The 20,650-nt window shown below is 51.2% G+C and overlaps 1 protein-coding gene across 1 annotated transcript; it reads right to left on the minus strand.

The window, feature by feature from the left end:
• Positions 1–544: 544 nt before the first annotated feature.
• Positions 545–20,144, minus strand: ERBB3 (erb-b2 receptor tyrosine kinase 3). Its single transcript, XM_059185011.1, has 28 exons — positions 19,659–20,144; positions 16,079–16,230; positions 15,364–15,550; positions 14,374–14,499; positions 13,654–13,719; positions 13,363–13,481; positions 13,116–13,257; positions 12,659–12,772; positions 12,446–12,566; positions 9,750–9,823; positions 9,491–9,581; positions 9,025–9,230; positions 8,681–8,813; positions 8,177–8,267; positions 7,806–7,960; positions 7,354–7,407; positions 6,617–6,758; positions 5,671–5,790; positions 5,442–5,540; positions 5,066–5,251; positions 4,533–4,688; positions 4,210–4,285; positions 3,879–4,025; positions 3,400–3,497; positions 3,120–3,308; positions 2,886–2,957; positions 2,391–2,685; positions 545–2,210 (listed from the first exon to the last, which is right to left on the minus strand). Exons 1-28 carry the CDS (start codon positions 19,738–19,740, stop codon positions 1,684–1,686), a joined length of 4,020 nt encoding a protein of 1,339 aa, XP_059040994.1. The 5' UTR covers positions 19,741–20,144; the 3' UTR covers positions 545–1,683.
• Positions 20,145–20,650: the final 506 nt, after the last annotated feature.

Below are 20,650 nucleotides of genomic sequence, written 5' to 3' on the forward strand. Positions count from 1 at the left end.
CGGTCCAATCATCCTCTGATGTTGGGGGTCGGGGAGGGGCAAGAGCGCTGTGGTAGGAGACCAAGGGTGCAACAAGCGGGGGCTAACTGGGCAGCGGAGTCCGGAGAGATCATCCGTTCACAGCCTCCCAGTCTAGAAGCCAGACTCCACTGAAGATGGCACTGTTGTTCCAACAATAGGCTTTGATGGCAACCAAGGGAAGTGTTCATACAGACTTTTTCAAGAGTAAGAGTTCTGAAACATACGGGAGTTTCAGTGTTCCACCTCATGAGGCACATCAGTAAGGCTTTTTCGCAAACGTGGGTTTTCTGGTTTTTTTTTTTCTTATTCCCGGTGGGTTGTCCTGTAAAGAGATCCCTAGTAAAAGCTTTCAATGAAAAGGACTGTGTGCTTTGCTTGTCTTCAGCAAAGAAAAGTAGGGCTGAGTAAACTGCAAGGTGCAGGATAGAAGGGTCACAAGACAGAACAGCATGCGGTAGCGGCTACCCACTGCTGAGGAGCAAAGGGGTGACTTTACACACTAAAGGTTTTCTTACATTTGACAGACAGGAAGCTGAAAAACCGGCATTTTTTTATTCAGGTGTGTATAAAAACAAAACAAAAATCTTCAGTGATAACAAGACACCCCGTTTCCCATCTGAGCAGACAAAGGCCTGAAGCTGGGTCCTCTTTCTATCCTAACTGGTAGTTTCCCTGGATGAGTACAGACCCTAAAAGTGGCTCTTGGGACTCTTGTGAATCTGTCCCTTGGGTAAGAAGTGATCATTTACAGCACATATGGATTATGGTTTACACAAAAATGTCCAGTTATTTTTTCCTTCTGACCATCCCCTCCCCCCTACTTCCTGAGATGAGAAGTCTGGGTGTAGGAGGAGGCTGGGGTTGTTGGGGTTAGACTTGATTCAGTGCAAAAACAAGACAACAATGCCCTGACAAGGACTCTGACTTATCAGTTTGCCTTGATACCTTACAGGGAGAAAACCTGCAAATGGGAGATTCTGAATCCAGGACCCACCACTTTATGTACTTACATAATCTCTTTTTAAGGCTCAGTTTCCTTATTTGTGAAATGGGAGAATAACTAGCTCACAGAATCGTTGTAAGCATCAGATGACATAACATAGGTAAACTTTAGCATGATGCCTGGCATAGTAGATGCAGAATTAATAGTACTCTAAATATCTGTGCCCAACCTCTTTCTTCACTCAAGATTTGAAGCTTTCCATTCTTTCCAGGGGGCTGAGTCATCAGCCAAAATTTTACTTTCCCCTGCCTCGTTCCCCCCAACCCACTTTCCCCTTCCTTACTAGTCTGGTAGGAAACAAAAAGCACACGTTAAAGCCTAATCTCAACAAGTCAGAGACTGAGAGAAAGGGACATGGGAGTAATCCTTCATATCTCCAGGGAGTCTCCCTGAGGAAGCTGAGGAATGGGATTAGAAACACACATAAAATAGGGGAAATCTCCTTTTCCTGGATTGGGAAAGGGAAGAAAGTGCACAGCTGGCTACATTTCACAAGAATTTTGTTGCAGTGTTTAAAAGCCTCCAAAGGTTGAATGGAATTGTCTAGGGCTGGGGAAATAAGGCTAAGACCCGTGAGAGAGGGACTAGGGAGAAGAGGGGTACCCTTTAGAGGCAATAGCTGCCATCAAATGCTCCCTGAGTACTTCAGTGAGCAGAGGTTATGTTCTCTGAGCATTAGCCTTGGGGAAAAGCCTGCTATGCCAGTAATCAGGGTTATCAAAAGCGGAGTCAGTGGCTTCTAAACTACGAAGAGTTTTGAGGCGAGCACAGTGGACATGGGGGGCATGGTGTCCAGGCCCCTGGAAAGCTCTCATCTCTTCATAACCTTGCTCAGCCGCTGGGCAGGCCCCCATGGCTGCGTAATCTCCCCCGGGAGCTCCTCCACCATGTCGCCGATTCATATATTCATAGTCCTCATCTGGGGTTGTGCCAGCAGCAGGCATGAGGGGCACAGGGTTGAGTGGGCAACTCTGTGTGCTGCCCAGGGAAGCACTGAGGTCTGATCCCACATCCATGTACTCATAACCCAGCTCCTCGAGAGAACTGGGCCTAGGGGGACGAGTTGGACTGCGCCTTCTCCTCCGGTTCATGTACTCATACTCGTCATCTTCATCTTCTTCTTCGGTACCCAGGACAGAACTGAGGCCCACTGAAGAAAGGGTACCTTCCCGGGAGGAGGGAGTACCTAGGGATTGAGAAAGAGGATAGGTATGTGGAGAATGTGGTGGTAGACAGTGGGGAGTTGGGAAAGTTAGGAAAAAATGAAAAGGGAGGGAACAAGATCGGAGAAGACGAAAGGATTAAGAGGAGCCTAGGGAAAGGACCAGAGAAGGATTTGAGGAAAGCTCTAGGAAGAGTCTAGCACCTTTGAGGTGTGCATCTGGCATGACATATCCATTGACATCCTCTTCCTCTAACCCTGGTGGGGAGAGTGGGGTGACAGGAGTGAGCAGGCTATGGCGCTGGGAATGGTAGGCACTGTCTCCACGTGGCCGTGGGCTCCGGCTCCGGCTCCTACACATTGACACCTTCTCCTGGAGCTCAGCCTCAGAGCCTGTCACATGGCCCTCTGAGGACTCTGATGCCAGGCGTCCCCGTGGCATTGGGTGCAAAGAGGCTGGACGGGGGCACCGCTCACCACTCCCACAAAATGCAGACTCCTAAGGAGGAAAGGAATACACAGAGATTTACAGAGAGACGAGGGAAGAGGTATTTCTTCAGAAGACTGGGTTGTTCAATGCTTCTTTTTTGTGGGGCACTGATTAAACCTCTGATTTCTACAGTCTCCCACACTGCCCCTATGGATCCCAAGACACTGCCACCCAGCGTCTCAGCAGCCCCTTGAAGAGACAGACCTTACCTGGCAAGTCTCCCCAAGATTACCCTGGTTCATAGGCATGTATCCAGATGATGGGCTTAAAAGACTCTGGCTCTAGGATGAAAAAGGTGAGGAAAAGGTTTAGGTTAAGGGAGAAATCTACTCATCATGGGGACCTCCAAGTAGTTAATCTGGGCATCAGTAGGGTTCATGAGGGTGCAGGTAGGTAGAAGGCTCAGGGTGCAGAAAGTCTTAAAATGCTGGGAAGCACCTTACCCCACGGGGCCGATTAAGTGTTCCCACAGGTAGGCTGAGGGCAGAGCCTAGTGTGGCCGCCAGACCATCCTCCTCTGCCTCCAAATCCAGGTCTAGCTCCAATTCTGGCTCTAGCTCCACCTCCTCCAGTTCCTTGTTTGTCAGAGCAGGGGGCTCTGCCCCAGGGGGAATTCCAGGCCCACTCTCTCTCTGTAGGGACAGGTGATGGTTAAGGTGGGTCCTAGTCCCAGCCAAGTCCCGTTGCCTCTAGATCTCTTTGACAACTCCTATCACTGCTCACCTTTATGACCAGATACCGTGGTGGGTCTCGGGCCATCCTGGTGAACTCATTGGCTAGTTCTTTAAAGGTTGGACGAATGTTCTCATCAATCATCCAACCTGGGGGTAAGATGAAAGAAGTAGAGCCATAAGAGGGGAGTTGGAGTAGGGAGGGAAGTCGGCTAGAAAATGGCTGGAGGCACCTGGGTGGTGCAGTCCGTTAAACCCGGACTCTTGGTTTCAGCTCAGGTCATGAGATCAAGTCCAGAATCAGGCTCCTTGCTCAGTACAGAGTCTGCCTGGGAATCTCACTGTCTCTTCCTCTGCCTCTCTCACCACTACCCCATCTCCGCCCATGTGCACTCTCTCTCTCTCAAGTAAGTAAATCTTAAAAAAAAAAAGAAAAAGTAAGAAAGAAAAAAGGAGGGGAGGGAGAGAGGGAGGGAGGCAAGAAGGGCAGGCAGGCAGGCAGGAAATGGCTGGGATCAGCAGGTAACTCACACTTGACCATGACCATGTAGACATCGATGGTACAGATCTGGGGCTGCGCCAGTCGCTCCCCCTTCTCTAGCAGGTCTGGTACTTCAGCCAGTCGTAGCCCAGCATAGGGTTCTGCCCCAAAGGTCATCAGCTCCCAAACTGTCACTCCTGGTATAGGAAAACATGACTGGTTGATGGTGAAACAGTAGACATGGGCGTGAAAATGGAGGGAAAGCAGAACTTGAGCCAACACAAGGATCTAGACGGATTAGAAACTCTAAGAAGGGCCTCTCAAGAGGCAACTATAGAATTTGGGCCAATGATGGTATGGAGGATATCCAAATGGACTGACCATAACTCCAGACGTCACTCTGGTGTGTGTATTTCCCAAAGTGGATACTCTCCAGGGCCATCCACTTAATTGGAGTCTGGGGAATTAAGGGCAAAAGTGTCATCAGTTGACTTCCACAAATTTTCTCAGCACTTCTAAACCCCAGGTTTTCAATCTTTCTTTTCTTTGTTGTTTTCTGAACTTGAATTTCTAGTATTTCCAGGTTCCTCTCCTTGAACTTACTGTGCAGCTTCTGTTGCCTCTGAAGGAGACCACTGACTGCCCCCTTCTCCCATGCTTCATTCTACCCCCCACCTCCTTACCCAGCCCTCATGCAACCTCACCTTGGCCTCACTGTGTAGTAGTTGCTTATCATCAGGGGGCAGCAAGTCAGCCACCCCAAAATCTGCCACCTGAACCTGACTGGGTGACTTCAGTAGCACATTTCGGGCTGCCAGGTTCCTGTGCACCATACCATGCTCCTCAAGGTAGTACATCCCCTACAGAGGAAGGAAGTGTTCTTAAGGTTGGGGGAATTGGGGGCGCCTGGGTGGCTCAGTGGTTTGGGCTGCTGCCTTCGGCTCAGGTCATGATCTCCCAGGGTCCTGGGATCGAGCCCCGCATCGGGCTCTCTGCTCCGCAGGAAGCCTGCTTCCCTCTCTCTCTCTCTCTCTGCCTGCCTCTCTGCCTACTTGTGATCTGTGTCTGTCAAATAAATAAATAAAATCTTTAAAAAAAAAAAAAAAAAAAAAAGGTTGGGGGAATTGATCCTTGAGATCCAGAATCATCCCAAACCCTGAAGGCACCTCTCAGAATTTCAACCTCCCTGCCAGCAACCAGCCAGGCAGTTGATAGAGCTCTTCCAGGTTCCTCTCACCTTGGCAATCTGTACTCCCCAATTGAGCAGCAGCTGGGGCCCCAACGCTCCACGGTGTTGTCTCACGTGATCCAGCAGGGAACCCAGAGGCAAGTACTGAGTGACGAGCTGCAGAGATGACCCTGGGCATAGTCCCAGCAGCCGTACAATGTGGGCATGGTCTAGGCTGCCAATGGCCAGCATATGCTACGAGATATAGGAGGGGTCATCCAGGAATCAAAAAGATTCACGTATACTGACCAGGCCTATCCCAACATTCAAGGACATTATTATGGCTAACAGTATCTGCTAACACACAGGCCCATGCTTCTACAAAATCCTGTCTAATAGTGACCTCTCTCCCAGTGGGGATACACAATACCCTTCCCTCACTTACATCCGTCACATCTTGAAAACTTTGTCGTCCACTCTTGTCCTCAATGACTTTAATGCAGACTGGAATCTTGATTGATTCCCCCTCAGGTATCCATACTCCCTGCAAAGTTTTGGGCAGGAGTCAGCATAAGGTCATTCTCCCTGGGGCTAGCCCTTTTCCTCAACTCTTTCTCTCCTTCACCCTAGATCCTTTCCCTTCCTCTTCCACAGACTTCCTGTGGGCCACTCACTTTGTGCACGGTTCCAAAGACGCCTGAGCCAAGCACTTTAAGCTTCCTTAGCTCTGTTTCTTTGAAGATTCTGGCCAAGACTTTGTTAGCCTTCTCACTGGGATCCAGAGGCTCTATGCTCTGAGGAGCAGAAGGGAAGAAAATACTCAGGGAAGTCCATTCCCATGTCCCACTCCAACCCCCTGCCTATGGGTAGATGCCCAGAGCAACAAGGCCCAAAGGGGTGGGGAGCAAGAGGAACTGTCTTTAGTCTTAAAAAGCATTGCAGGGGGGCGCCTGGGTGGCTCAGTGGATTAAGCCGCTGCCTTCGGCTCAGGTCATGATCTCAGTGTCCTGGGATCGAGCCCCGCATCGGGCTCTTTGCTCAGCGGGAGCCTGCTTCTCTCTCTCTCTCTGCCTGACTCTCCACCTACTTGTGATTTCTCTCTCTGTCAAATAAATAATAAATAAAATCTTTAAAAAAAAAAAAAAAAAAAAAAAAAAAAAAAAAAAAAAAAAAGCATTGCAGGCATATTGGGGAGTAACAGACCCTAAGGACTGAGGACGCTGGTGTGTTCATGAGATCAAGAATCAAGAGGGCTGGGTTTCCTCTTTGATGGGAGAAAGAGGGGAGAGCTGGTAATGCTATCACTTTTTATATCATTCTCTATGCTTTCCAAAGCACTTTCACATACATGATCCCCTTTCACCCTTACAAGCATCTTATAAGGATCAATGTTATTATTTCTTCTGTATATGTGCATAAAATGAGGCACAGAGAAGGAAAGCTAACTTCTTCAAAGTCATGTTGGCAATTAATGAATTTTCTCCCATTTCTCTGGCCAGAGTTCTTTCTGATGGACCATATTACCTCCTTGAAGAAAGGAATCAAATCTCTGGGAAAAGTGGAGGCTCTTAAAGACTAATGGTATACAAGTTACCTTTCAAGTGTAAACTAGACACTCACCTCACCCCGTTCCAAGTAGCGCCTCATAGCCCTCTTATTCTGAATCCGACGCCCACGCCAGTAGAGGAAAGTGCCTCCAAGGATCAGGAAAATCACTGCCAATCCTACTACCACTGTTAAACCCACTGCCAGATGGGTTTTGCTGTGGGATAGGGGAAGTCCAGCATTATCCTGGGTTTCCACCTCCCTTATAAATGTCACCTATGCTTACAGTAAATGTATAGTACAGATCTAAGGCAAGAAATTAACATTCACATATACACATATCCTTGAGCACTGAAAGGGTTAACCTAAATCTGGACCTTCTGTGGATACTATAAGTTAATTTTAGGAAGGAAAGGCCAGGGGTGCCTGGGTGGATCAGTGGGTTAAGCCTCTGCCTTTGGCTCAGGTCATGGTCTCAGAGTCCTGGGATCAAGCTTCCATTGGGCTCTCTGCTCAGCGAGGAGCCTGCTTCCCCCTCTTTGCCTGCCTCTCTGCCTAATTGTGATCTCTCTCTGTCAAATAAATAAAAGAAATCTTAAAAAAAAAAAAAAAAAAGAAAAGAAAAGAAAAGAAAAGAATAAAAGGAAGGGAATGCCAGAAGCCTGGATTCTTGTGTATCCAAGTCCAGTGACAGTGGTGTGTATAGAAAGCCACAATGAATAGAGACTCCTCTCTTCCCAGCAAGTAACTGCCCCCTCCCTAGCTTCTCTCCCAAATACCCCCAGCTAACTAAGTCTCTAAGCCCATCATACCTGATCAGTGCCAGTGTTTGACCTAAACAGTCTTGTAGCTCTGGTCCCTTGCACCTGGAGAAGAAAGTCATCTCCTTAAATGGGAGCTTGGGAGACTCTCATGGGAAGCACAATTCTGACAGCCTCAACATAGGACACTGTTTCAGACCCTACCATGGTAACCCATCCTGAAGCCCCATCATGTGAGACATGACCCCCATATCTCTAGCTTTCCCATTCTCCCTGGGTCCCTCTCTTGAAGGAAAGTCCCCTGAGCTGAGGTTAGTCCAGGTTCTCGAAACCCAGTATCATTTTATGCTGTTACTGAGAGATCCCCTTTCTCCAATCCTTCCTGATACAGCTTGGAGTGATTTTTAAATCATAGTCCTTTTCTTCTTTCAGCCCCACTTTACCCTCTTCTTTCCTGCCTAGTTTTGTTTCTTCCCCTCTCCCTTTATCATCCCATCACTGACCCCTGGGTGCAATTCTCATGGCAGGGCCGACATTCATTCTGAGCATCTGGATACTTGTAGATGGGGCCCTTGGCCCCGAGGATGCCACTGGGGCAGCTGCTCACACAGTGGGGCCCATCTCGAAAATGGGCACACTGAGCACAAGCATCAGAACCCTGGATGGAAAGAGAAGGTTGGGAAGAATGGGATCCCAAGGTCAATTTCATACTTCCCAGCCAGGGCCCACCCAGACATTTAGGATGCTCCAACCACAGACCCTAGTGTTGTCTGGCCTCCCCGTGTTGGCCTTGTGATTTGGCCATGTCATCCCAAGACATTCTTGTGTTGCCCTTGCCCTCTTTCCCTTAGAGATCCTGGTGCTGCTACCGTACCGAGCCATTGCATGTGGCAGTACCCTCCATGGGTTGGCACTCCAGGTGGCAGGAGAAGCATTCAGCCTCATGGGCAAACTCACGAGGCTCCCTGTAGTTGGGGGTAGGGGGGCAAAGGGAGAGGGGTCACTTCTAGGTCCTGACCTTTATGTCCTGCTCCCTAACCACAGCGGCCCCTTATTCATTCCCACCAAGACACATGTAGAAAGTTGCCAAGAGGCAACTGGGTGGTGCAGTCGGTTAAGTGTCCAACTCTTGGTTTCAGGTCAGGTTGTGATCTCAAGATCATGAGATCAGGCCCCATGTCAGGCTCAGGTCTGCCTGGGTTTCTCTCTCCCTCTGCCCTTCCCCCACCCATCTCTAAAATAAATAAATAAATCTTAAAAAGAAAAGAAAAAAAAAAGGACGTTGACTAAAGGCTTTCAGGTGCCACCTGAATAGCTCCATCCCAGGGCTCCATCCCCCCACCCCTGCTTGACTCTTTCGCGTTACCCTCAGCGTTACCCATTCAGAAAGTTGCAGTGGGTCACACAGACACCTCCTCGGCTGTAGTTTCGACAGGAGAGGCACTGACCAGGACCTGGGCCCCAGCATCCTCCAGAGGAGCACAGGGGATCACACACTTTGCCCTCGGCCACTGGAAAGAAGGGGTGAGTTAGGAGGGGTCTCTTCACATGCCCTCTTCTGAACTATTCCTCATAAATGCCTCCAGCCTAACACTCCCCTTTCCTTGGCTCTACCCCTCCCCGCTAATCCCTATTCCTGCTTCCAGACCTGAGAAGTCTCTACACTTACGCTCTCCTCCCTGACTTCCTTCTCCCCACCACCCCAGGGGCCCTTCCCCTCACCACAGTCTCTGCGGGGCCGATTATGCTTGATGTCTAGTCTCTCTTCAGGAGGCCCCCGAAGAAGCCTGGTCCAGTTCAGAGAATGGTGGTAGCAGAGCTGCCTGTTGGCACTTATGTAGACACGCCCGGCACTAATTTCTTTCAAAGATCGGAGGCCCAAAGATGTTATATTCAAGTTCTTCATGATTAACAAAGAGAAACCCCGGCTGAGAACAAGACGACAGGATAAGGGAGATTATACTGGGAAAAATGACCACGCAATGGATTCATTTTCATTCAACACATTTCTCTGGATCAGGCAGACCAGGAAGAGCAATTCCCCTTCCTTCCGCCTTTTCCCCTTCAAACTCTCAGACCCTTTGGGCGTGTTGTGTGAGACAATGCCTGGATTTTTCTCAAGGCTGTGTAAGAAACAAGGTTCGTTGCCTGGGTTCATGCTACCACCACCACACTCCTTACTACTCACTTGTATAGGCTTCTGCCCCCGATGGTTGTCAGGTTGGAAAAGACACTGAAGTTGTGCATGTGGGGAGGCCAGGACTGGATGTTCAGGTAACCTGAAGGGTTAGAAAGAGGCACATGAGCCTGGAGTCTTCTCCCCTTGCTTTTTCAAGTTCTGTCAGTCCCTCCCCTCTTACTGGGTACATGATTTTGTAAGTAGCTAAATAAGAATATGTGCCAGTGGTTCACCTCTTCCAGGAAGGGAAACCTCTCCCCCTACTCACCTGTGATCTCCCGTACTGTCCGGAAGACATTGAGCTTCTCAGGGTCCAGAGCAGGGATCTTGTGCCAGGGGTCTCTGGAGAGAACAGTAAAAACCGGTCAACAAGGTAGAGATAGAACCCAGTAGCAACAAGCATGCATAGCCTCAGAACCCAGTTTCTATTTTTTTTCTTTCCTTTTTTTTTTTTTTTTTTTTTTTTTTTTAAAGATTTTATTTATTTATTTGACAGAGAGAAATCACAAGTACACTGAGAGGCAGGCAGAGAGAGAGAGAGAAGGAAGCAGGCTCCCTGCCGAGCAGAGAGCCCGATGCGGGACTCGATCCCAGGACCCTGAGATCATGACCTGAGCCGAAGGCAGCGGCTTAACCCACTGAGCCACCCAGGCGCCCTTCTTTCCTTTTTTTAAAGATTTATTTATTTATTTGACAGACAGAGATCGAAAGAGGAGGAAGCAGCTCTCTCCCTGATGAGCAGAGAGCCCAACTCAGGGCTCGATCCCAGGACCCTGGGATCATGACCTGAGCCAAAGGCAGAAGCTTTAACCCACTGAGCCAACCAGGCACCCCTAGAACCTAGTTTCTAAATACCATTCTCCACTAAAAGGAAACAGGGCTCCTTGGAGAAACGGCTAGGGCAGGAGAAATATAACATGAGTTTACAGCAGCTGATGCAAAAAAGTAAAGAAGTGGTCAGAGAATGAAGGGTACAAGCCCTAAGAACACAGGATCCAGCTTGAAGTAGCCCCCAGTGACCAGATCAGAGACAGCTGAACACCAAAATAACGACTATAAAAGATTATAAAGGACTGAATGAAATAGTTCTCAATCAATCAATGGGAAGGAAAGACTTCCTAACACTAAAATGCCAACAAATAAATGCAGAAGGAATAAGGAATAATGGAATTAGAAAATCATCAAGTGGCGGGGCACCTGGGTGGCTCAGTCAGTTGGGCATCCAACTCTTGGTTTCAGCTGGGATCATGATCCCAGTGTCAAGGGATCAAGCCCCAGGTCAGGTCTGTGCTCACCTCTTCCTCCTTCCCCATCTGCTTCTCCCCTGACCCCCATGTGCACTTTTTCTCACTCTCTCTCTAATTAATAAATAAATAAAATCTTTAAAAAATTTTTATTTTATTTTATTTATTTATTTGACAGAGAGATCACAAGCAGGTAGAGAGGCACACAGAGAGAGGAGGAAGCAGGCTCCCTACTGAGCAGAGAGCCTGATGCGGGGCTCGATCCCAGGACCCTGAGATCATGACCTGAGCCGAAGGCAGCGGCTTAACCACTGAGCCACCCAGGCGCCCCCAAAAATGTTTTTTTGATTCAGGTAGGGGCACCTGGCTGGTTCAGTTGGTGGAGCACATGATTCTTGGTCTCAGGGTTGGGAGTTCAAGCTCCACGTTGGGTGAAGAGATTACATAAAGATAAAATCTTTTTTTTTTTTTTTTAATATTTTATTTATTTATTTGACAGAGATCACAAGTAGGCAGACAGGCAGGCAGAGAAAGAGGAGGAGGCAGGCTCTCCGCTGAGCAGAGAGCCTGATGCAGGGCTCGATCCCAGGACCCTGGGATCATGACCTGAGCCGAAGGCAGAGGCTTTAACCCACTGAGCCACTCAGGCACCCCCATAAAGATAAAATCTTAAGGGGTGCCTGGGTGGCTCAGTCCATTAGGCATCAGACTTTTGATTTCGGCTCAGATCATGACTACAAGGTCATGAATCAGGCTCTGAACGAACCTGTATGCCTGGCATGGAACCTGCTTGGGATTCTCTCTCTCCCTCTCGCCCTCACTCCCCCACTTCCTGCTCTCTCTCTCTAAAATAAACAAATAAATAGCGTAAGTAAAATCTTAAAAAAAAAAAAAAAAAAGAAGAAGAAAAAACAAAAAAGAGGAGGAGGAGGACACAATGCCCTTGTCCCCTGTCACTTAGCCAGATGGTATCAGATTGCTTAGGGATGTCTCTGAGGGATTCAAGCCCTGGGTGGGAAACAGACTTAGGTATGGTCAGGAACTGTGTGTCCTCTAAAACTATGATTTATATTCCATTTATTTATTTATTTATTTAAAGACTTTATTTGTCAGAGAGAGAGAGCACACAAGCAGGGGGAGTGGCGGGCACAGGGAGAAGCAGGTTCTCCACCAAGCAGGGAGTCCCATGCAGGACTCATCTCAGGACCCTGGGACCATGACCAAAGCCAAAGGCAGCCGCTTAATTAACTGAGCCATCCAGGCATCCCTCTTTTATTCATTTACTTTTTTTTTAAAGTGATTTTATTTATTATTTGACAGAGATCACAAGTAGGCAAAGAGGCAGGCAGAGAGAGCGGAGGAAGCAGGCTCCCTGCTGAGCAGAGAGCCCGATGCTAGGGCTTGATCCCAGAACCCTGGGATCATGACCTGAGCTGAAGGCAGAGACTTTAACCCACTGAGCCACCCAGGCACTCCGATCTTTTATTTTTTTAAAAGAAGATTTTTATTTATTAATGTTGAGAGAGAGAAAGAAAGCAGGGGGAGGAGCAGAGGGGGAGGAAGAGAATCTCAAGCACAGAGCAGAATGGGGCTCGATTTCTATTTATGATAAGATTTATATTCCTCATCAGCTGCCCATATGAAGGGTTGAGCCAAATGCAATGAACTGTGAGGCGATGGCTGGAGTAGGGGATTAGAGAGGGGAAGCAGAATCTCTAACCCATTGAGGCCAGTGATAAGAAAGTCCAGGTTGCCCAGGATCTTGGTGCAGTTCACAAATCCATCAATGTTGCTAGAGTCCACAGTCTGGAAGCGGCTCCCAGATCCTGTCCCTTCACAGGCTGTAAACACAAAAGAGGCTCAGTGGGTGGGGCCTGCTTGGTCTCTGGGGAAAGGAGGTCTCTTCACCACCTCCTCACCATCTCCTACTCACCTTTGGGGCAGAGCCCCCCACAAGGTTCACATATTTTGAGTCCATTTTTATCTACTTCCATTTTGTCAGGAGGACAGGCCCGGACACAAGAAGTTTGATCCACTACAAAGTTATCTAGGAAAGAAGAGGGCACCGTTAGAGATGAGGGAGGAGAAACACTGCCAATGACCGGCTAACCCTTGCTCCCTCCTGCCCTGTGCTGGGTTTGTCCCAATTCACTACCCGGGGTTCCTTAAGTACTGTCCTACTGATGAGAAAGGCCCTTTGCGCTTTGTTGCAGAACTAGGAGCCATGGCTAAAAATCTTGGGGAAGTAGACAGGGAGTAGGACACAGGAATCATTCATTGGAAGTGGTTAGAGGATCACAACCAACAGCCTGATTTCCCACCCAACTTGATCCTTTTTACCTCCTAAAATCCTGGTTCCACAACCCCTGTTCCTCTTCTTAGGCACTTACGGGGACAGCTGGCCACACAAACTCCTCCGTACTGATACTTAGTATGGGGGTTGGGTTCCAGCTGGAAAGTTAGCTTATTGTAGACTAGAGGCTGTGGACACTGGCGCACACAGGCCCCACTGTCATTGAAGAGTCGACAGGCCTAAGGACATAGGAGATGCATAAAATTCACGTTATGTGTGTATCCCTACTTCCTCCCCAAAGCCCACATCCCCATTTCTGAATCCAGGCGAATGGTGGTACATACAAAGCAGTCTGTGTCCTGAGGGCCTGAGCAGCCGCCTGCGCACTCATCATGGCAGCACTGGTTGGGGTTGGGCCCAAAGCAGTGACCATTACATTGAGGGGCACAGATGGTCTTGGTCACTACAGAAAGACAGAAAGCATGGCAGCGAGGGCTCTTAAGATTGTATTCTGAGGCCACTGCTCAACTTCTTGCCTTCTAGGCTTGTCCCTTCCCACAATGTTGACACAGGTCGGGGTGGGTAGGGATAGGAAAGTGGATGAGCTTGAAGTTTTTGGAGGGGAGGAAACTCACATGTCTGGCAATCCTCTGGTCTAGGACCCCAGCATCGCCCCTTGCAGGCCTCATGACATGGGGGACCTGGTTGGGAAAGAAACCAACAAAGGGCTGTCAGGGCTAAGAAAGGCCTGCTTGAATCAACAGGGTATGATGTCAGCACACAGGCACCCCAGTCCTGCGAAGCAAAGAGCTAGGGCAGTGTCCCTCCTTCCCCTTGCAGAGCAGGGCTGGGCTCCAGCGAATGGGTCAACAAGGGGCGGAACCACACCTCCACACCACCCACAGGGCAGCTGAATGGGAGGGTCCCGGGCAACTGCCAAGCTCAGCTCCAGGCCCAGCCCAGGAACTTGGTGACTCCTTCCAAACCGAACCCAGTAGGAATACCTGTGTGTGAGTGGACCGGGACCAGCAGACTGTGATCAGGGAGAGGTAGGTTTCAAGGAGAAGAGAGAATGTTGTAATGGAAAGAGATGTGGATATGGAGTCCAAAGATCTGGCTTCCCCACCTAGTATACAGAGATCTTTTGCTCCTCTTTTTCACATAATGCTTCGGGAATTTGGATTCTAGGAGACTGGCCTGCTCTCTCCTGGCAGGCTCCTTGGGTCTAAGGCCTGAGGTGTTTTTTTTTTCCCCCCAGTGGAGAGGTGGGTTCACATTAGGGATATAATGATGACTGGAAAGAGGTCACTCTATTTGGTGGGGGTAGGGGAGCAGTTTTGATCATGGTCACTCACAGTTCCTGCCATTGTCCTTCACCACTATCTCTGCACCTCGGTCCCTCACGATGTCCCTCCAGTCGATTGTGTCCATGTGACAAAGTTTATCGTTCTTCTCAATATAAACGCCCCCTGACAGAATCTCTGAGGTGGGGAAGAGAAGGGACAGGGATAAGGGCTACAGCAGACCTCCTCTTCCCTCCCCCACCAACCCAAAAGGCCACCCAAGCCTCAAGAGAAGGGGAGATGGGGCAGACAAGTATGTCTAATTAAATCTACACTGCAGAGAAGGCTTGCCTTGTGAGGTAGAGGAGCCAGGCCAAAAGAAACTCCTGCCTCCTCAGACACCTGTCCAGATCCGGTTTAGCCAGTGGGGGAGGGGAAGGGAAAGAAAGAGAGAAGATCCCTGACTCAATCGCCTCCTTCCTCCGCCCTACCTGTGTGTTTTCCAACTGACTGGCACAGGGAGAAGTAAAAGGTAGCCCTGTGGTATTAAACCCGATATTCCCCCCAGCCTGTGGGGAATTGTGAGGGGGAGGAGATAGGACTCTCCTTCCCAAAGAAGAAGGGACATCAAAGTATGCCGTGTTTTAAAGGTAGAGGAGGGGCGCCTGGGTGACTCAGTGGGTTAAGCCGCTGCCTTCGGCTCAGGTCATGATCTCAGGGTCCTGGGATCGAGTCCCGCATCGGGCTCTCTGCTCAGCAGGGAGCCTGCTTCCTCCTCTCTCTCTCTCCTACCTCTCTGCCTACTTGTGATCTCTCTCTGTCAAATAAATAAATAAAATCTTTTTAAAAAATAAAAATAAAGATAGAGGAGTGGGTAATAGATCTAGCTAACTCCAGCCCCGCGGGACATGGGGACCCTCCTCGTGGGGAGTAGTGGACCTTTAGAGCACAGCGGGCCCCACGAAGGGGGCACTTAATGGGCAGTCTTGGGTTATCATCACGGAGAGACCTGTCTGCAGGTTGCTTGAGGGGCAAGACTGGAAGGAATCGTCAGGAACTGACCAGTGAGCTGAGTAAAGCGGAGCTGGCGCAGGGCATGGCTGGAGTTGGTGTTATAGTTCAACATGACAAAGATGGCAAACTTCCCATCGTACACCTGAGTCCCCCGCACCACCCGGAGGTTGGGCAGTGGCAGCGTAGAGAACTCGTTCATGGCCACGAGGACATAGCCGGTCACTTCTCGGATCCACTGTGATGGAACAGATCAGGTCAGTAGGAGGGAAAACAGGGCAAAAGGCTCGATCCCCTCATTAGGGAATCCCCAACCCCTCTAATTCTTTCTAATTCCTACTCCAAGTAGGGAGGAGTTGGTGTCACACTGCCGTGTCTCTTCTGCCAAGGAAGACAGGCGGCAGAAGTGACAGGAATTCTAATCTCCTACCCTTTACTTTTCAGAGCTCCTCATGCCAGGAGGGTCCTCGCTTGGTCCCTTCCTCGCCTTCCTAGGTGCCTCTTTCCATTGGCTCCCAGTGCGTAACACTATTCTACCCGTGCCTGCTTCTCATCGCTAGCCCCTGTGCATCCCTGGGACCCTGACCAGACCAGAGGTCCCAGAGTCCAGTCACGGTCCCCATAAACACACAAGTTTGGCTCTTTGGAAATGCAGAATTTTAGGAATGCTGAACTCCAGCAGAGGATAACCCTGAGGAAGGGAAGGAGCCTTCTATGGGGAGGATTAAGGGGGAAGAGGTTGAGGGAGGGAGTGAGGGACTCTAACCTGCAGGAAGGAGAGGTCAGCATTGTGTCCTGTGAGCACAATCTCAAGGTTCCCCATCACCACCTCACACCTCTCGTACAGCTTGTACAACGTCTGGTACTGGTTCTCGGCATCGCCCGTCACACTCAGCCCATTCAGAGTCCCAGGACACACTGCTCAAAGTGGAGGTAGAATGGCAGAGAGCTGGACACAAGTTTTCAGCCCGGTCCCCCAAAACCATCCCCTTGGTTGCCTCCTACAGTAAGATTCAACACGATCAGGAAGCAGCCACCTCCAACCGTCACCCCTAGAGAGAGACACAAAAGCCTACGTTGGACTGAGAGCCTGAACTCCCCCCTCTCTCAGAATCCCCTCACCATCTCTCTGAACAGGCAGGTGAAAAGGTTTCCCTTTTCCACCACGGCCTCCTCTGTGCCCCTTTCAGGTATGACTTTGGGTATTAAGGAGTTAATCAAAGAGGATGTAGGGTTTTCTTTCCCTCCCTAGAGAGGTTAGAAAAGGATTCCAACTTGGTTACCCTCCTCTTCCCTTCCCCCTCTCTGACCAGGGTACTTACTTCTCTACCCCCATCCTGCCTCTCTCTGGGTCCTGGAATAAATATCTCTTTGGGGCTAGCACACAGCCCCTATTGTGTCTACTGAGGGTGGGATGGGGGCAGAGGGTGGGGGCAGTGCCCAGGGCCACAGTTCAGCCCACAATGAGGCAATTCTATCTAGGAGAGGGGCGCTGCTCCACCCTGTCCCAAGACACCCTGTCCTCAGTAGCACCCGTCCCCCCACCTCAAGCCCTGGGCTCAGACAAGTGACCTCACCAGAGTGGGGAGCTCTGGTGGGGAGAGGGGGTCAATGTGAGCTTTGTCTTTAAAGCTGAAAGATAAGGAGCTGGTTGCCTACCCCACACATCCCCTCCTCCTAAACTCTGACTTCCCTTTTGTCTTCCCCTATCCCAACACACCCCAGCTCCTCAGCATCACACTTTCCAGCAAATACACAGTAGCCTGGAGGGCAACAGCAGAGGATTACCCCCCCCCACCCGCCATTCTAAGCCTTCCACCCAATTTCACTGTCAAAAGATTCATTAAAAAACTTTCCAACATGGCAATCCTCATGAGGCATGCCAGTCTTGGGGGTTCACTTGACCTTATAAGTATAGAGGATAGAGAGGGTATGGGAAATCTTGGACCCTGAAGCCCTAGGCAGGTCTCTTTCCTCTGGCTCTGGGAAAGACTGTGGGGAGGGTGGGGGTAGAAACCACCTGTTCCAACCACCCTTCCCTGAGGCGCTGGTGGTTTAGTAGGGGGCGGGAGTGGGAATGGAGGGAGGGACATTAGTGAGGCCCCAGCCCCTCCTCCTAGGCATACCCCTAGTCTGACCACTAGACCTTTGAGGCCTCCCATTCCCTATCGCTCCCCACAATGGAAAGGAAGGGGGGTGGGCTAGACCTAGCAGACGGGTGCAGGGACTGGGAGCTCCCAGAGGAGCCTGGAAACTCTAGGGTCCTTGGGGTGAAAGGAGAGAAACTAGGAAGGTTAGTCATTTAGGGAACAGCCCCACCCTAAACCCCTTCTTGGCAGGACACCCTTTCTTCCAAAACAAGGCGCCAATCCTCCCCAGATAAGGTAGGAGCCAAGATTTCTACAGAGAAGTGGGGTGTGTGTGTGTGTACGTGCATCTGCAACACACACACACACAGACAAGCGTGTACCCAGCTCCCCCACTGGCCCAGAAATCTATACTGGTTCTGTCCTTGGGTTTCCTTATAAGGAGGTTATTTCAGGTGGCCCCATCCATCCCACCTGCCTTTATGTGTTTGTGCAGACTCTTGTCTGTGTCTGGGAGGCTACAGTGTTAGAGGTCCCCGTTCTCTGCCACCCCGGGGGTAAAGTCCATATTACACAAACAGGGAGCAAAGGGCCTGCTCAGGAAAAAAACATGAAAACCACCTCGAAGGAGGAACACGCAGCCTGGGGAGGAGGGTTGGGGGAAGGGAATAATAAAGATCCCCATACCCAGGCACCAGGGGCCTAGGGAGGGGCCTGGGCGCTCCTTTGGTAGAGAGCACTGGGGTGGGTCAGACCAGGAATCCTCAGCCCCTCCTCAACCAGAGGCCTCCTCTCCAATATCCCCCACCCCCATCACAGCCAGGACAAAGGGACTATAGAAGGACTGAGACAGGGCCGGATGCCCAGAGGCTGCACGATACAGATAAAGGGTAAAGAAACCCAACCAAGCCTGCCTCCTGTCTCCCTCAGGGAAGGTGGCCAAGATCTGGGACTCCTGGGTTCCTCGTTGAAGATTCCAAGGGTCTGGATGGGACCAGGATGCAGTCATTCTATTTGGTCCCTCCCACTCCAGTCCCCAGACCCCTCCGCCCTCCACCAGCTGGGAGTTTTACATTCAAGATCCCAGGTCTAAATTTAGGCCCAGCAACTGTGGGGGAAGCACAGGTGTTTCTCCCACTCCCACTCTGGGGAAGAGGCCCTGGCTGTGCCAAACCCCAAGCTGAGGTCTGGGGGAGGGGAAGAGAGCAACAGGATATCTCCAGTGTGAGCAGCACCAGCACCCTCAGGTGTCCAGACTCCCAGAGACACCCAAGGGGGTGGGCTCTGACGGTATGAGAGTTGGAGAAACAGACCAGCAATATCCGACAATAAACAATGTAGGTGGAGGAGAAGCTGGGTTTAGGAAGGACTCCCAGGATACAGGAAGCTCAGAAGGTGGGAGTGATGCCCTAGTGGTCTCAAGTTGGGGAGGGAAAAGACAAACTGAGAAGCAGAGGCTGGAAGTCCTTGACCCTACAGCTCCTGACCCAGGGCCTTGTACATAGTAGATGCTCAATAAATATCAACTGAATCAGTCTGGGTCTTGACAAAGAGAGTTTGATCAAGTTGGGGACCAGCAGCTTTATTATCCTCAGGAAAAGAGGGAGGTCAGCCTCTGAGTGGCCTCTCACCCTGATGTCACCTGGACTTGGCCCTTTGGTTAGACTCAGCCCTTCCCAGGGCAGGCCCACTCACGGAAGAGGAGGTGCCATTCTTGTTTTTCCAAACGTTGAGAACAACAACCCCCCCAACCCTTCCATAGCTCCGCCCTGTCGGCAAAACAACGAAACTAGAGGTGCTGAAAGCCGAGGGATGGGGCTGGGGAACAAACAGAGACACCCCCCCCCCTTTCTCCAAGACCTCCACCTCCGATCATCTCCTCACGTTTACAGAAGGAGGTCGCAGCTCAGCTCCCCTCCCTACAGAGTCCCTCGGAAGTGTGACCTGTCTCGGCGTCAGCCACCCCCCATCCCCGCCCGAGAGAGACAAATTAGAAGGCCGGCGACGCGCTCGGGAGAGTGGGGTGTGTGTATGTGTGTGTGTGTGTTGGGGGGTGGGGGGGATGTCAGGAATTCCGACCCCGCCCGGACCGCGCCGAGAACCCGAAGCTGACGGTCCCTGCCTAGGTGGTCCCAGCGGACCCAGGGTCGGCACCCCAACCTCGCACCGCCCCAGCTCCTGCCCCCTGCCCTCCAGGATTCCGCGCACTGGGTTAGGGATCCCAGTTTCCGAGACGGTCGCTGCTCCCGCGCGGCTTACCTGCCTGAGAGTTGCCCACGTCGGAGCCCTGGGCCAGGTTGAGAAGAAAGCCCAGCACCTGCAGAGCCGCGTTCACCCTCATGACTCCAGCGGAGGGTGAAGGCGGCCCCGCCGAATCCAGCCCGGGCGGCGTGGGGGGGGGGGGGCTGGACTAGGACATCGAAGCGGAGCCACCTGAACCGCCAGTGACTTGGTAGCGGCGGCAGAGGAGATTGCAAACTGCAATCGGAGCCGGAGCCAGAGTCCGGGGCGGGATAGCAGGGGAGGGGTGTATGTCTGAGAGGGCGAAGGAGGGAGCGCAGGGGGAGGGGGTGACTCACGGCCGCGCCCCCTCCGGCGCGAGGCCGGCGTGGAAAAGGCTGGAGCCGCGGACCGCCCGCCCCGAGCGCACCCCAGGCGCTAGTGCGGGTCCACGAGAGCCACGCACATCGGGCATGGGTCTCGCCCTAATTTCTCTTCGGGAGCTGGACTAAGGGGAGGCCAAGATTCCAAACGCCCCCAAATGCCTCCAAAGGGAAAAGGTACTGTGGGTGGAGAGAGCGCTTCAAAGCCCGGCCCCCTGAAAGTTGGCCTCGCCCATTAACCAAATCACTCAACTTCCCTAGCCGGTTGGGTCACTTGGGGGATTTTTCTCTCTGAATGTGAGTGAGTGTGTGTGTGTGTGTGTGTGTTTGAGGAGAAAGGTGTTTGCCTCATTCTTAGGCCACCTCAGTTTCCCCGGAAACCCTTCGAAACCCCATAATTCATCTACCCTGCCGAGGAACCCGAGCCCCAGAGACCGCGTGAAATCGCACTGTCTCCGGCAACTTCCTCCTCCAGACCCGGCGCCGGCCCGGCCTCTCCGGGGGATTTGGCTCAGGGCGGGGGGCGGGGGCGGTTTCCAGCCTGGGAACAGTCCCGAAGCCCGCCTTTTCACTTCCACCGCGGGAGGGGCTCCCGCACCTGTCGCGGTCCCCTCTGCTGCCCCCGACGGCCGCCTGGGAGAACAGCTG

This window comes from Mustela lutreola, chromosome 8, assembly GCF_030435805.1.
Source record: "Mustela lutreola isolate mMusLut2 chromosome 8, mMusLut2.pri, whole genome shotgun sequence".
Lineage (NCBI taxonomy): Eukaryota > Metazoa > Chordata > Mammalia > Carnivora > Mustelidae > Mustela > Mustela lutreola.